The following is a 13,909-nucleotide window of genomic DNA, read 5'->3' on the forward strand; positions in this document are numbered from 1 at the left end:
CGAGTAGATTGGTTAATTTCCGTTGATGAAAAAAGCTCAACACGCGACAAAATGGATATTTCACATTCTCGGATTAGAGAAACCCTTCAGCGATGAGTGATTCGTTTGCGTTACGCGATGTGAATTTTACGAAGTAATTTAGATGATTAATTGATTAATTAGCGCGTTAATTGAATGATTTAAGCGACTAAATCGAAATGCGACTTAATTCAACGATAAGTATGGAAGGTGATGTACGGATTTCGGGTGCTAACTCGTCCCCGCTGCAGGTGACCGGGCTGCCCGGTGAAACAATTATACCGGCTTTGGATTACGTGCTGGCATGTATCCTGGGAACGGTTGGTTTATCGACATTCCTTATTAATTCGTTCATCGTAGTTGTATTTGCAAGGTGAGTGATTTAACCACCCCTAGATATAATGGGCTTTGTGACTCCGCATCCAGTTCCACAGTTTCGTGGGTATTATTTGACGCTAGAACTGTTCCACTTTTGTCGTTGTGCGGGTTTTGTCGCTAGAATTGCTCCACCTTTGAGTGGGTTAATTTTACTGTGGATCCGACCCCAATGCTGTGTAGTTCCTCGTATTTCCCTCGAATCAGCCCTACGCTGCGGGTTAATTTGTCTGTGAATCCACAGTTCGAAAAACGTTGTATGGCTTCGATTTTAGTTTTGACTCCAGTTCCACAGTCTCACCCTGGAACCAGTCCTACACGGCTTGTGTTTTATGTGAGTGTCTGGAACTAGTTCACATTTGTGTGGTTTAATTTGACTGTAGGCTTACTTCCACAGTTGCGTGGGTTTTATTTTTAGGGTTTTCTGACTTTCGTCGAAAACCCTCTTGAAATTCTGTTGATTATTATTATTATTATATATTTTCCGCCGATTTCGTCAAATAAAATTCATCTTCATTCAGATTCGGCAACTGACAGCTTCGAACCAAAATGTATAAATTGATACTGTAATAACGGTCTCTCTGAACCAACAGATTGTCTGAATGTACTTTCCATCCTATTTGAAACTTAAAATTACTTATTAGGTTACTGTAAATAAAGAATTGAATTGAATTGTTAGACAACAAGCACCGGCGAAATAACAGTTTGTGACGTCATTTAGTAAGTAAATAAAGGAGGGCTCCGAGAATTTCCAAATCACGGGGGACTATACTGGGGTTAGACCATTCAACCAAAAAGAGGATTGCTCCGATAATATCCAAATCATCTCATTTTATTTTTTCCATCGAATACCCGGTAATTAATTTTCACATTTCACATGCATCCAGAAAACCCGTTATCGCTGCTTTGCAGCTACATTTTTTTTTGTTCAGGTTCCACAATTACGCAGGTTTCACCCATCAGGGGTCCAGTTTCACAGTTGCTGAACTGTCATTTTGTCTTTTGGTTCCAGTTCCTAGGTTATCGGGTTAACCTTCGATACGCAGGCTCCAAGCAGGATACTATAATCCCGCGGTTCCTTATTTCGCAATATTAGGGGGTGAGAAACCAGTGAAGAAACTTGTACCGAGAAACTCCGTTACTACCCAGGAATCGAACCCATGAACCATGGATTAATGAGATCAGGGACCCAAGTTAAATTTGAATCTTCTTCCAGTTCACAGTTCTGTGGTTTTCCTTCGTCCCTGGCTTCAGTTCCAATCAATTGAACGGTTCACGCAGCTGTAATTTCTATTGAAAGTTTTTGTCAGCTAAGAATAGCAGCGTCAACATAAATCATGGAGATTTTTCCGTATAGATTTTTATTGAAAACGCATTATAGATTTATTAATTTTCCAACAAAAACCAAAAGCTACAAGCTGTATTTCATTGTTCCTAAGAACCCTGCGCTTAAAGACCTAACGAGAACAGTAATTCTTTCCAGGTATTTTTTTACATAGTAGTATCTCCTGCGAATCCTTCATGTCTGGCCAAAGCGATAATCTGTTCGGGTTCCTGATTGAATTAAGATCGTCTTCAAGGAGATTGTTAATGGCAATGGTAACGGCAATGCTACTGATGTCATTATGGGTATAGTGTAGGTACCGGTACATGTTTGTATCGATGCGAGTGTGCATGAACGCTACATGTTTAGGCCATCTTGTAGATATTATTTGCTCTCGATCGGACAATAAACTTTTGAATTGCTGCAGGCACAGATTTTTTAGGTACGCTTTATTCAGTAAGCTAGCCTGCCTTACGTATTCGCTAAATCTTAATTCAAAAATCGAGTGATATTTCCTCTTAATTAAATCTATTATCAATGCAAAATTATACCACGAACACTTAGCGAAGAAAAGTGAATATATTTCAGGCTCGTATATGATGTTGGATCATTGATAAGTGAAAAATTGAATATAAAGTTTTCTTACGTAAAACCGACTATATACGATACGGAGAGTACTTCCATAGCTAAACTAGTTTATGTAAAGTACGAGCGAACTGTAATTAGTCGAGCGCCCATCTGGGCGGCCTTCGGTTACCGGTATCGGAGTTAGTCGACTATTTTCGAACTGAAAACAATTCGCGCAATCAAATCTCAGTTAGTCGGCGCCTAAAGTCCGCAAATATTGAACCACGGATTGGGCGCGGTCGGTGTAGTTCGGAACTAGTTCCAAGATTGGCGACAACGTGAAATGCGTAAAGATCTAGTGCGATCGCTCATTAGTTCCGACTACTAGTCGACAGACCACGAAAACCGATGGTTGCAAAGCAGTTGTTTCCGATTGGAGAAAGCTAAGATCTAGAAATGTTGTGCCACCACCACGCCACCAACATCAATTCCATTTTTGGAACAGTATTTGACGCCTTAAAAACAATGATTCCAATAATGTTTGTATACATTGATACCTAGTATGCGTAATAAGCCTATGAGGGGTTATGTGTGAGTCAATGTGCACTACGTCATCAATATGGTGTTTCAAAATAACAATTACAATTGTGACTTTTGGCATCGATTTTTTAACTGAATGTATTTCATAACTCTTATTTTATTTTCAATAAATTTTGATAATTATTTTTGAGACGATGTCTGCTACGTCGTCAATATATCGGGGTTCGACTGGTTGCCGGTCAATTCAATTCAATCATTGATTTATTCAAATCTAAAAAACGTTTATTGATCCTTGATATTACATGCGAATATAGTTAATATCATCTCTAAAACACTGTCGGCAGTTTTAAGCAGTTTGTGTGTTGTTTTTCAAGGCGTCAATAAACTTTCAAGTTAGTTTTCTTGATTTAATTTCAGATATCGTTCGGTGAGGAATCATGGTAACATTCTTATAATCAACCTGGTCGTCTGTGATATGTTGATGGTGTCTCTTGGAATACCATCCGTTGTGATATCGCTATTCATTGGGCGGGACCCTCTCGGTGATATAGGTACGTCTCTTCCCTAAAATAGAATACCCGGTGAAATACCCTATAGTTAGTAAAAATTGGTAAACATCCCCTAGTAATGATCCCCTAGGCAAGAAGTATTGATTTGCAACTGTTCAAAGTAGACGACAATGAATTCAAAAGCCGGGTAATTGTTAGGATCAAGCGCAAATAGATACTTCAATCCTAAAGGTCAATCGTTCATATTAGAATGTTGAAATAAATTGCAGCTCGATTTCAAAAACAATTACGAATTCAAGGTTCATTAATTCTAGGCTTAATTCAACTTCTTTAGAAACTCATTAGAAATGATTGAATCGATAAAATTTCGAAGATATCTTTTTGATGAATGTGCTTAGAATGTGATTATTGATAGCGATTTGCACAATTATTCTCCACACGTGGAATTCCTGACTTTCTTCCGGTCGTTAGCGGGTTAGAATTTCAAAACAGAACGCGTGATTATCTGAAAACGTTTTTAGTCATATTTTCTGGAAGTGAGTATATTAGGCAGTAAATTGATATTGCCATAGGTAGATCAACTGAGGCAGCCATCTTTTCTGAAAGGGCTTTGGGGTAAATCAATCATGTTATGTGATTTATTTGAGTTGCGATAATTTCTAGCGGTTATCCTCGACGGAAGAATCTATATTGGTACGTTGATGATGCCAAAGTGGTATTTTGTAGGTGACACTGCAGAATGCTACATCATTGGATTCAAATAACATACGGTCATGTGTCAGGAGCGTGGAAAATGTTGATGTTTGAAGTCAAGGCAACTTATGTTTGGCTTCATACTTGAAAACTGTCACGATTTTGCCATGAGTATTGGGTCATGTTTCAACAAAGTCATAGCAAGTCGTGACGTGTAGGTTGAATATCGTAAACAATGACAATTTCAGGAAAGAGGTCCAAATTTAGAATTTGAGAAGTTGCTGTTAAGATTGGTACAATCTCAGTCTGTTCGTGACTCTAAACTAATGCGGGAATCAATCCGTTTCTACTTTCACCGTACAAAGTCCGGGTGATCAATTTTGAAAGTGCGCCGATAAAATGTGGTGTGGCAGTATATCGTCGATTGAAAATGTCTTGAACACGTCATGACTGTGGACAATAACTTTTTGAAAGTGAGCCGATTAAACGATAAAATGTACAATGTCTGAGCTGACGTTTGCTGTTCATTTTCATAAGATAATGTCTCAGGTGAAGCCCAGAACGCGTGCGACGGGTGAACGTTCGATTTTTGTATAAGTGTGCCGATAGAAACGTCCACGTCTGGTATTTGTAATTCATTTTCAATTAGAAATGTCTCGGGTGAAGTCCCGAACGCATGTAAAATGTGGACGATCACATTTTTTAAACGTGGGCCGATAAATTTTCTAATGTCTGCGGTGTTTGCAGCTCAATTTTCAATTTAATCATCACCGGGGGTGTGAACCTATAAAACTGTGAACGAATAAAACCCACAGTTACTTCTGTAGAGACAGTTTATTGCCTGCTGAGCGTAGGTCGACCTTGGTGGGCGCAAGTCGGTTGCGACGCGATTTCCAGCGACTGTGTGCTACTAGTTGCTCCCAGTCGCAAGAGCGCGTAGGTCGGTTGCGACGGTCGCGTCTCGTCGCAGAAAGTAGAACATGTGCGACTCATTGCGACTGGCGTCGCTGGCAGTCGCAAGGTAGCGTAGGTCGGTGAGTCGTCGCAGTGAATCGCGTCGCAGTGAGTCGCAAGCCGTCGCAAGGCCGACCTATGCCCGGCTTTTACAGTTTAGAGTTTAAACTAAACCTCATTATCAGAGGAACAAAAAAAGACAATCATTATTATTGTATTTTTGTTCCTCTGGTGATGAGGTGTAGTTTGAATCTCGAAACTGTAAGGCAATAAACTGTTCAGAAGTAACTGTTGGTTTTATTCGTGAACTCTACACCGAGATCTGCATCAGTTCACTGCAGCTATGAGACTGTATATTGCGTCAAAATAAACAATATGCCGTTAAGCGTTAACCGTTGAGGCCAACGTTCAAAACCTATACGCAAAAAAGCATCATCATTTTGTTCGATAAAGTTCATAAAGATCATCGTAGATGATGCGCACACAAGATTATCACTGTGACAGTTCGATCAGATGTATACATTCATCAGTGTCGTATAGCATTAACTGTCTGTGATTATCACCGGGGATAGGCGAGTGGGTGTGAACTTATGAAACCGGATCCGGGTCTGTCAACATTTATCGCACGTGTCATTATCAGTGCCGTTGTCAATTAATTATATAAACGAACGACCTAGACGCAACCTTACATAACATCGTCGTTGCATCATCGTGTGACGCCCATTAGAATAACAACACCCGTCGTCGTAAGCCGAGGATATTATTATCAATGGGCGTGTTTTAGTTCGATATTCGACTCATTAAATCGTTCAAATCGTCGGGAATTATACTAATAAATTTTCAAAGACGAAAATTCCCGATTCAGTAGGTGTCGAGGGTTCGATAACAACGAAAGTTGAAAAAAATGAATCACATCTTCTCAATCAATTATCAATGAACTTACCGCTGCGAGACGTGGGGCGGGTTAAGGGGATTTCGCCCAAAATCCGAAAAAGCTCGCTTTTGAATAATGAATTTGCAGAAATTGAACAAAATTCCAGGCTGTATTCTTATGTACTTCCGGAACTGAAAATGACTGACGAAAGGTTAAGAGTTTCGCCGTCTCGTTGATAACATAATTGACAACGTTTTTGTGTCTATTTTCAGGTTGTAAACTGCACGGTTTTATCGTGGGCACCACCGGCTTTTTATCGATAAACATTTTCGTCGCCGTGGCCGTTGAGAGGTACTACGTCATAGTGTTACCGCTCAAAGCGTTCAAACAAGCTCTCAAGAAACAAATATGGCTTTGCGCAGCTTTTTGCTGGATTCTGGCAGTCGGGTTTATGATCGGGCCCCTGGTGGGCTGGTGTCAAATCGCACCGGAAATAGAAGGCTCCTGCTCAATGGACTACCGCACACGTACGCCATCTTGTTCGTCGTACATATTGACGATATTCACGTGCGGTTTTGTGATACCCGTCCTGGTCGCTTCGGTCAGCTATACGCGACTGGTGCAGCATATGGTGCACCACGAAAGCTTCATGACGGGCAGCAAGAGCTCGTCGATCACCCGTCACGACATCCGCTTCGCGAAGCTATCAATCGCTTTGATGGTGACTTTCATCGCCGCCTGGACTCCCTACGCTATTGTCGTTCTTATCGGTCAATTCGGTGACCAGACCCTATTGACTCGCTACGTGCGATTCCTGCCGAGTTTCTTCGCCAAAATAAACACGCTTCTCAATTCGGTGATTTACATTACGATGCAGACGAAATTTCGCCGCTATATGAGACGCATGTTACCGTTCGCTAGCGGCACCAGTCGGTCGATTTCGGAAATATCCCGAAGCGACTCGGACAAACGCCGCGGCCCTAGTACGCTAATCGTGAACGGCGTGCGACCGGAAGTGTCGTTTAATCGGCTCGAGGCCGACAGAACCGTCTACGTATCGCTGACCAGGCAGATGTCGAATCGCTCCGACTCGAGCGGCGGTAACAACCGCGGTAGAAAACTCGTAAGAAAAACTGCGGTCAGGGCTAAAAACAAACCAGACATAGAAATAACGTTCGCACTCTATGAAAAAAAACCTAAACAAACAAAATGTGATGTCTTTCTTTAGGAATATACGAGGGATATATTTCTAAAATGTGGTTGAATCATTTCTAAATATTTCTCCTGATGGAAAGAGATGTGAATTTAAGTATCTGAGATAAATCTGTGCGACTGACTCGATTTCTCCAACTGCAGTGATAGATCGAATGGTTGCAAGGTTGTCTAAGAAGTCGAATATATTTAAGCATTTTACAGTTACTAGCTGCCGCATGGTACTTTTTCCATGTACTGGTCGGTCGTTTCTTTCTTTTCTACCAACTATTGGTGAGATTTGTTGTCCATTTTTTGAAGAAAATCATTTTAAAAATCGACCAGATGAAACGTGCATCAGATTAGTTTTTAGAAAAGTGAAAGAAAAAACGAAAAAAAGGAGAAAGGAAATAAATATGTCCGCCATAATTCCAGATGTTATATTCTACATGTGTACGATGCATTTCCGGTTCGAACTGATAATATATGCATGACGTATTTCCTGTTCGAAGCTTCTTTTTATATATAAACGTATTTCTATATGCTTGTCGTATTTGCAAGCATGTTTGGTTGACAAAAAAGTACAAAAGAAAATCTTTAAGAAAACCATTCAGACCGACGTATCATGTTATGATTTTGCACGATTTCTGATAAATTGTTGTGAATTGCTGTTTCATTCCACAGTCATTGTGCCAGCGTGTGTGAAATGCTGCATAATTTTGCTGTACACTCTTTATCGTGGGACCATTTCCTTTTATATCGATTCCCCTGAACTGTCCATTTATATGTATTAATTCTACTAATATTTTGTGAGGGTTCTAGCCGTGTGTGGGATACGCACAGCTGTGCACGGGGGAACTATGGGAATGACATAAGTACCTCTGCTGTCCTATTTAGGTTGCGCATTTTGCCAAGTTAATTATGTTCGTCAATACACACCCGATGGTCGTCGTTGTCGTGACAATCTTTTAATGTCGACGACTACCACTTAGTAAATTGAATTTAACAAATACAACTTGGAACTGAAGGGACGACTGACGAAATATACCGACTAATCCAACGAATGACATAACGGGGTCGATTCTACATTGCTCTGGCAAATCTGACAATCCTCTCAGCGGCGTCAATGTTTTCATGACATAAAAGAAACAGGAGCAGTTTATACCTAGTTTTTTTTCCAGTGCAAGGCGCAATACAGATTGTCTTTGAAAACGTATTGAAAACATATAACGAAGAAATTGTGAACGAAATAATTACGGACTTAAAGATCAATTTGACAATAAAGATATTTTCATTCATGCTCCTTGTTGATATCGATCTCAAATTCGATCGAAGGATTTCCCTAGGTTGAAGATGCAGTTTTTGATATAAGGGGCTGCTCAAATCCATTTGTTCTAACGGCGAGGAGTGTGGAGACGAAACTGTTGCAGTCGCTAAGCCTCCGTAGTATTTGAATGAAAAAGAGGAGAAAACCAGTGAACAACTTTCAGCTTAGTATCTCTATTCTTCATACCGGTCGACCGCTTTTGGGCCTAATTCGTACTATCGTTGGTGATAGAATAGCCAAAATCAAACGTAGGGATAAAAAACGATGATAGAAAGCCACTATTTACAGGTTGAGAATATAAAACGCCGATAATTTCTTGAATCAAAAAATATATCGAAAGATACGACATTTCGAACTCTCCCCGATATTAGGAAAATAATTATATTCATTCAATAAATTATGTGTAACAGCAGCTATAGGTTTAGAGCAAATTAATAGTTCCTGGTATCGTCAATAAACTCAGTTTGAACCGAACTAATTCAGCCTTGAAAACCATTCAGTTTGGGGTCACCAGTTTCATAAATCATTGTTTTAACATCAGATCAGCATGTGGTTTTCACATTAGTTGCCATTGCTACCAGGGACCATAATTACTGAATTAATAAACCATTTTACAGTTGCTAGCCGCCATTTTGTTAGGGTACTTTTGTCCCGTATTGTTGGGTCATTTTTTTCTATTTTTTTAAAAGTATCCGTGATGCGTGTTGTATCATATTTCATCTGTCCATGGATGGATTTTGACAACTTCAGCAACATTCAAACCGCGTGAATTTTTAGTTTTCAGTTATGTAAAAATCATTTCTCAAATTTACAACAATGCGACATGAGAGCGATATAAAAATCGGTGGTCAGTTTTTGCCGTGCGCATAGAAATCAAGGGTACTGAACTTTGAAGTTCGTTATTTTCAGAAATAATTTTCTAAAAAATCCAAGCATTTCAAGAACTGTGCGCATAAATGCCCCCTTTCAGGTGAACTTTGAAATTTTAAGATATCTTGCCTAGTTTTTTTCCTATGGCACTTTAACTGCAGCGCGTGTATTGTCATTCCGAGATTCGGCGCTGTTTTCTTTGCGTGTATTTCAGTATATGGGTGTTATTTTTTCATTTTTACTACACTTGTCTCTACGGAAAATGGTTTTAATTGTTGGTACGAGTATCAGGTTTTAATATTACGGCATTAATACTGTATTCCGTTCTCCGGCGCTAGTTCGTAATGGCTGTATTGGTAGCCGCTTTTACAGCAGGCAGAGGCTTACGTACATGCACCCAAGAAAACCCAAAATATCACTCTTTTGTTGTAAATGCAATCCACACACTTCTTGCGATTTTGTGATGGTAGATGTCACTTTTTACTTTTTATCACCTGTGTCTGACATTAGGATACTTGATACTTGATATGTCACCACCAAAGCAAGAAAACGTTTTCCTATATTTTCTTCCCAATCTAATCAATCTTGTGTGTACTTAATAGAAAGTATTCATAGAAAGTAGCTGAATATTTGCCCCAACCCATTTGTCCAGCTTTTTGACCACTTCTCAATCCATCTAATTTCAGTAGATTTTTATGTAAATTTATTGATAGACTACTGATTTAAATGGTCATCATACTCGATTTTGAGTGTTATATTTCTTTTCTTCTTCCATCTCAATATAGGCCCATATATTCTCTTCCCGCGCGCAACTTCGAATACGTGATCAAAATGCCGTTCAGTCTCGCTGCTAAAACTGGTAAAAAAATCCCTTAAACTCCAACATCTCTAATGTCTTCGATCTATTATATTGCATAAATGACGTAATATTAAAACCTGATACTCGTACCAACAATTAAAACCATTTTCCGTAGAGACAAGTGTAGTAAAAATGAAAAAAAAACACCCATATACTGAAATACACGCAAAGAAAACAGCGCCGAATCTCGGAATGACAATACACGCGCTGCAGTTAAAGTGCCATAGGAAAAAAACTAGGCAAGATATCTTAAAATTTCAAAGTTCACCTGAAAGGGGGCATTTATGCGCACAGTTCTTGAAATGCTTGGATTTTTTAGAAAATTATTTCTGAAAATAACGAACTTCAAAGTTCAGTACCCTTGATTTCTATGCGCACGGCAAAAACTGACCACCGATTTTTATATCGCTCTCATGTCGCATTGTTGTAAATTTGAGAAATGATTTTTACATAACTGAAAACTAAAAATTCACGCGGTTTGAATGTTGCTGAAGTTGTCAAAATCCATCCATGGACAGATGAAATATGATACAACACGCATCACGGATAGTTTTTAAAAAATAGAAAAAAATGACCCAACAATACGGGACAAAAGTACCCTAACAAAATGGCGGTTAGCAACTGTAAAATGGTTTATTAATTTAAACAGTTGCTGTTATCATGAAAGGGAATTTAACATAGTTGGCGCTCGCGCGACGTGGCAGGAGCGCAACGTGGCAGTTTCGTGGCAGTTTCGCGAGTGCCTACATAGGGGGGATCCCGAAACAGAGAGGGAGAGAGAGACCGAGAGACATTGCACCGGAACTGGAGAACAGCCCTGAGAGAAGAATAAAAATAAAAGCTATACTATTCACTGGAGAAGATTCTTCTAACGTTTCATTTTTACTATCACTGGTGGAGAACCCGGGCATCGATCCCGGTACCTCTCGCTTCTAACGTTTCATTTTTTACAATCACTGAACCACGCTCTGCCAAACTGCCACGTCGCGCGAGCGCCAACTATGTTAGATTCCCTTTTATGATAATTGCAACTGTTTAAATTTATTAATTCAGTAATTAATAGTCCCTTGTAGCAACTGCAACTAATGTGAAAACCACATGCTAATCTGATATTAAAACAATGATTTATGAAACTGGCGACCCCAAACTGAATAGTTTTCAAGGCTGAATTAGTTCGGTTCAAACTGAGTTTATTGACGATACCAGGAACTATTAATTTGCTCGAAACCTATAGCTGCTGTTACACATAATTTATTGAATGAATATAATTATTTTCCGAATACCAGAGATCATCGCCGTGTCACATATCATCCTCCCTAGGCAGGGATTCGAACCTGATGGCATCGCTACACTCAGCCACGGCACCAACCCCTGCCCCAGTAGACCGTGTGCGCAGGTGTACATGCGCAGCTTTGCCGCAAGAAAACCTGCGGCACCAATCAGATCGCTCGTTGATAATCGCTGAGCTAAATTTCACGGTAGCACTATAAATGGGAAAACCCAGGCGGAAATAAAACGGGATTTCTGATTGGCTAATAATGACATCATATCTAAGCTACGCGTGTAGCTGTGCACTCGGTCTAGTGTGGCAGGGTTTCGTGCCGATGCCATCAGGTTCGAGTCCCTGCCGGGGGAGGATGGTCACATATATACATTCATTATTTTGGGCGTTGTGTTGACAATCATCGTTTTAGAAGAGTCGTTACACCATGATCTTTTCATCGTCATTTACGCAATCCTCGGCATCTGGTAGATTATTATGCTCAAGGCGTCGCTGAATACTTCCTGCTGCGGAGACAAACCCGATCTTTAACAGTTGATAATACAGGTCCGCGATCTGTAATCAGTAATCTGCTTTACGAGCATGTTGCGGAATCCAATATCGCCATGGATTACAACGGATCGAAGAGAGCTCGACTGGCGGCAATCAAACCCTGGCAAGCGAGGATAATTTGGCGTGTACTACAAAGGGGCACGTTGTCGACGACACGCGACCTGATGCATCTTCACCCGTCAAGGGATTCGAACCCACTACGATAAAGCTGTTCGGGGTTCGCCTAACCCCTTGACCTCACAAGTCGTTGGAGTCTTTACTAGCCGACCAGAATCCGGTCGTACCGATCACAGCGCTTGTAACAAACGACTTTAGGCTTCGATTGGTTTTCCCGTAAAATGGACCAATCAACGAACGTTTTACTGAACAAGGAAGTATTTCGCAAAGCGATATATGACGTCATGCGCAACAGCGCCAGTAATGAAATCACGCTTCGTGAGGCCAGGGGGCTGGTGGAAGCGAGTTCGGGAGTGATACCGGACCCCTGGCAAGTGAGGATGGACCTGATGGATCTGCGACCAGAACATTTCGATGAAACGGCCGATGAAGCGGCCACGGGTTTAATTCGATTTTTCCTGTGACAGTTTTGGAAGGAATTGTCTATTAGTCATTTATTAACTGGTGTCCCAAAAATCACTGTAAAAGTTGTATCGTGTCTTTCGTCCAACAACAGTTCTAAGATGTTGTTATTTGGATATGTTTCACGCAATGGGCGGACAAATAAAAGCAGACCGCACAGCCCAGCGTGGGTATTTCATCCAGTATTTTTAACTGAGATCTTTGATGAGTGTATCTATTTCGTTTTAAGGATTTGGGTCCCATAATCGATCCCCTGGAGCCTAAAATGGTCAATCGTAGAAATGGTTCGCCATTGACATTTTCAAAGATAGGGCTGTTACGATTTACGATTCTTGCGCGCGCGAATGTGAAACTCAACGATAAAACGATAAAAGATTTTCTCACACAGTGTGGGGTCCCCAAACGGGGTCGCCAAGAATATCTTGGCGGTATCTCAAGGTACTTTACTTGCGTTCGGTACATCTCATGTAAGTTTTCAATCCGCCAAGGGATATTTTGATTCATATCGCTGTATAAGCTAAATCCTTATAACAAACTTTATCAATTAAAAGGGACACGTGTTCGATGAGAGAAAGGATATACTTTCTTGAAAGTAAGTGGTCTTTCAGGCCGCTAGCTAGTGAACTAGCAAAAATTCATCCGTATAAACTCACTGAATATGAGAGGGAATGCGACGAATGTTTTACTTCACGGTCACATGGAACAGAACAGTCGACGGATATTCATTCTATGACCTGAATTCTTTACGTCCAAATATCAACTAGTTCCAAGGAAATGAACCGACTACATGTTTGACCAATTTCGTCTTTAAATTCCGATACATTGCGCATGACTAAAAATCTCGGACGAGTTTCTATACTTTTGGTAATCGGATCCATATGGTGGCTGATAAGGGCCATGAAAATATTTCCTGACAAAAAAATTCTTTCGTCATGAAAGATAAATTTCCATCGAAAAATATTTCGTGAGTGAAAATAATTTCCACTGTGATAAAAATAAATTTCCTTCAAAATATATTCGTTAGCAAAAATAGTTTTCTTCCCTTCAAAACATATGCTTAGTAAAAAATAATTCCGCAATGAGAAAATAAATCGCCTTCCTTCAAAATGTATTCCGACGATTGAAATATTTTCGCAGTGTAAAAATATTTGTGGGGTTTTCCGCTAGTGCGCGCTTTGTCGATTGAACCGCATATACCTGGCACGACTTTCATGTAAAATCAGAGTACTTGGGTAGAGCATTTTTTTGATCCGAAAATGTCGTGACGAATCCTTGTGACCTAATGTTAGGAAGGATGGGATGGTGGTGCCGTCATCGGGTCCATGTGAACATAAATAAGGGCCAAAAATTTTTACAGTCAAAATCAAATTAAATTAGGGCTCTTGATTTTGATTC

The 13,909-nt window shown here is 40.2% G+C and overlaps 1 protein-coding gene across 1 annotated transcript; it reads left to right on the top strand.

Annotated features, from left to right (window-relative positions):
- Nucleotides 1-221: 221 nt before the first annotated feature.
- On the top strand, nucleotides 222-7,118 carry LOC141910335 (rhodopsin-like). The gene is made up of 4 exons (XM_074801070.1): nucleotides 222-391; nucleotides 3,242-3,375; nucleotides 6,127-6,977; nucleotides 7,083-7,118. The coding sequence occupies exons 1-4, from the start codon at nucleotides 222-224 to the stop codon at nucleotides 7,116-7,118; spliced, it is 1,191 nt and encodes a 396-aa protein (XP_074657171.1).
- The last annotated feature ends 6,791 nt before the right edge of the window (nucleotides 7,119-13,909 follow it).

The sequence above is a fragment of the Tubulanus polymorphus genome, chromosome 8 (genome assembly GCF_964204645.1).
Source record: "Tubulanus polymorphus chromosome 8, tnTubPoly1.2, whole genome shotgun sequence".
NCBI classification, from domain to species: domain Eukaryota; kingdom Metazoa; phylum Nemertea; class Palaeonemertea; order Tubulaniformes; family Tubulanidae; genus Tubulanus; species Tubulanus polymorphus.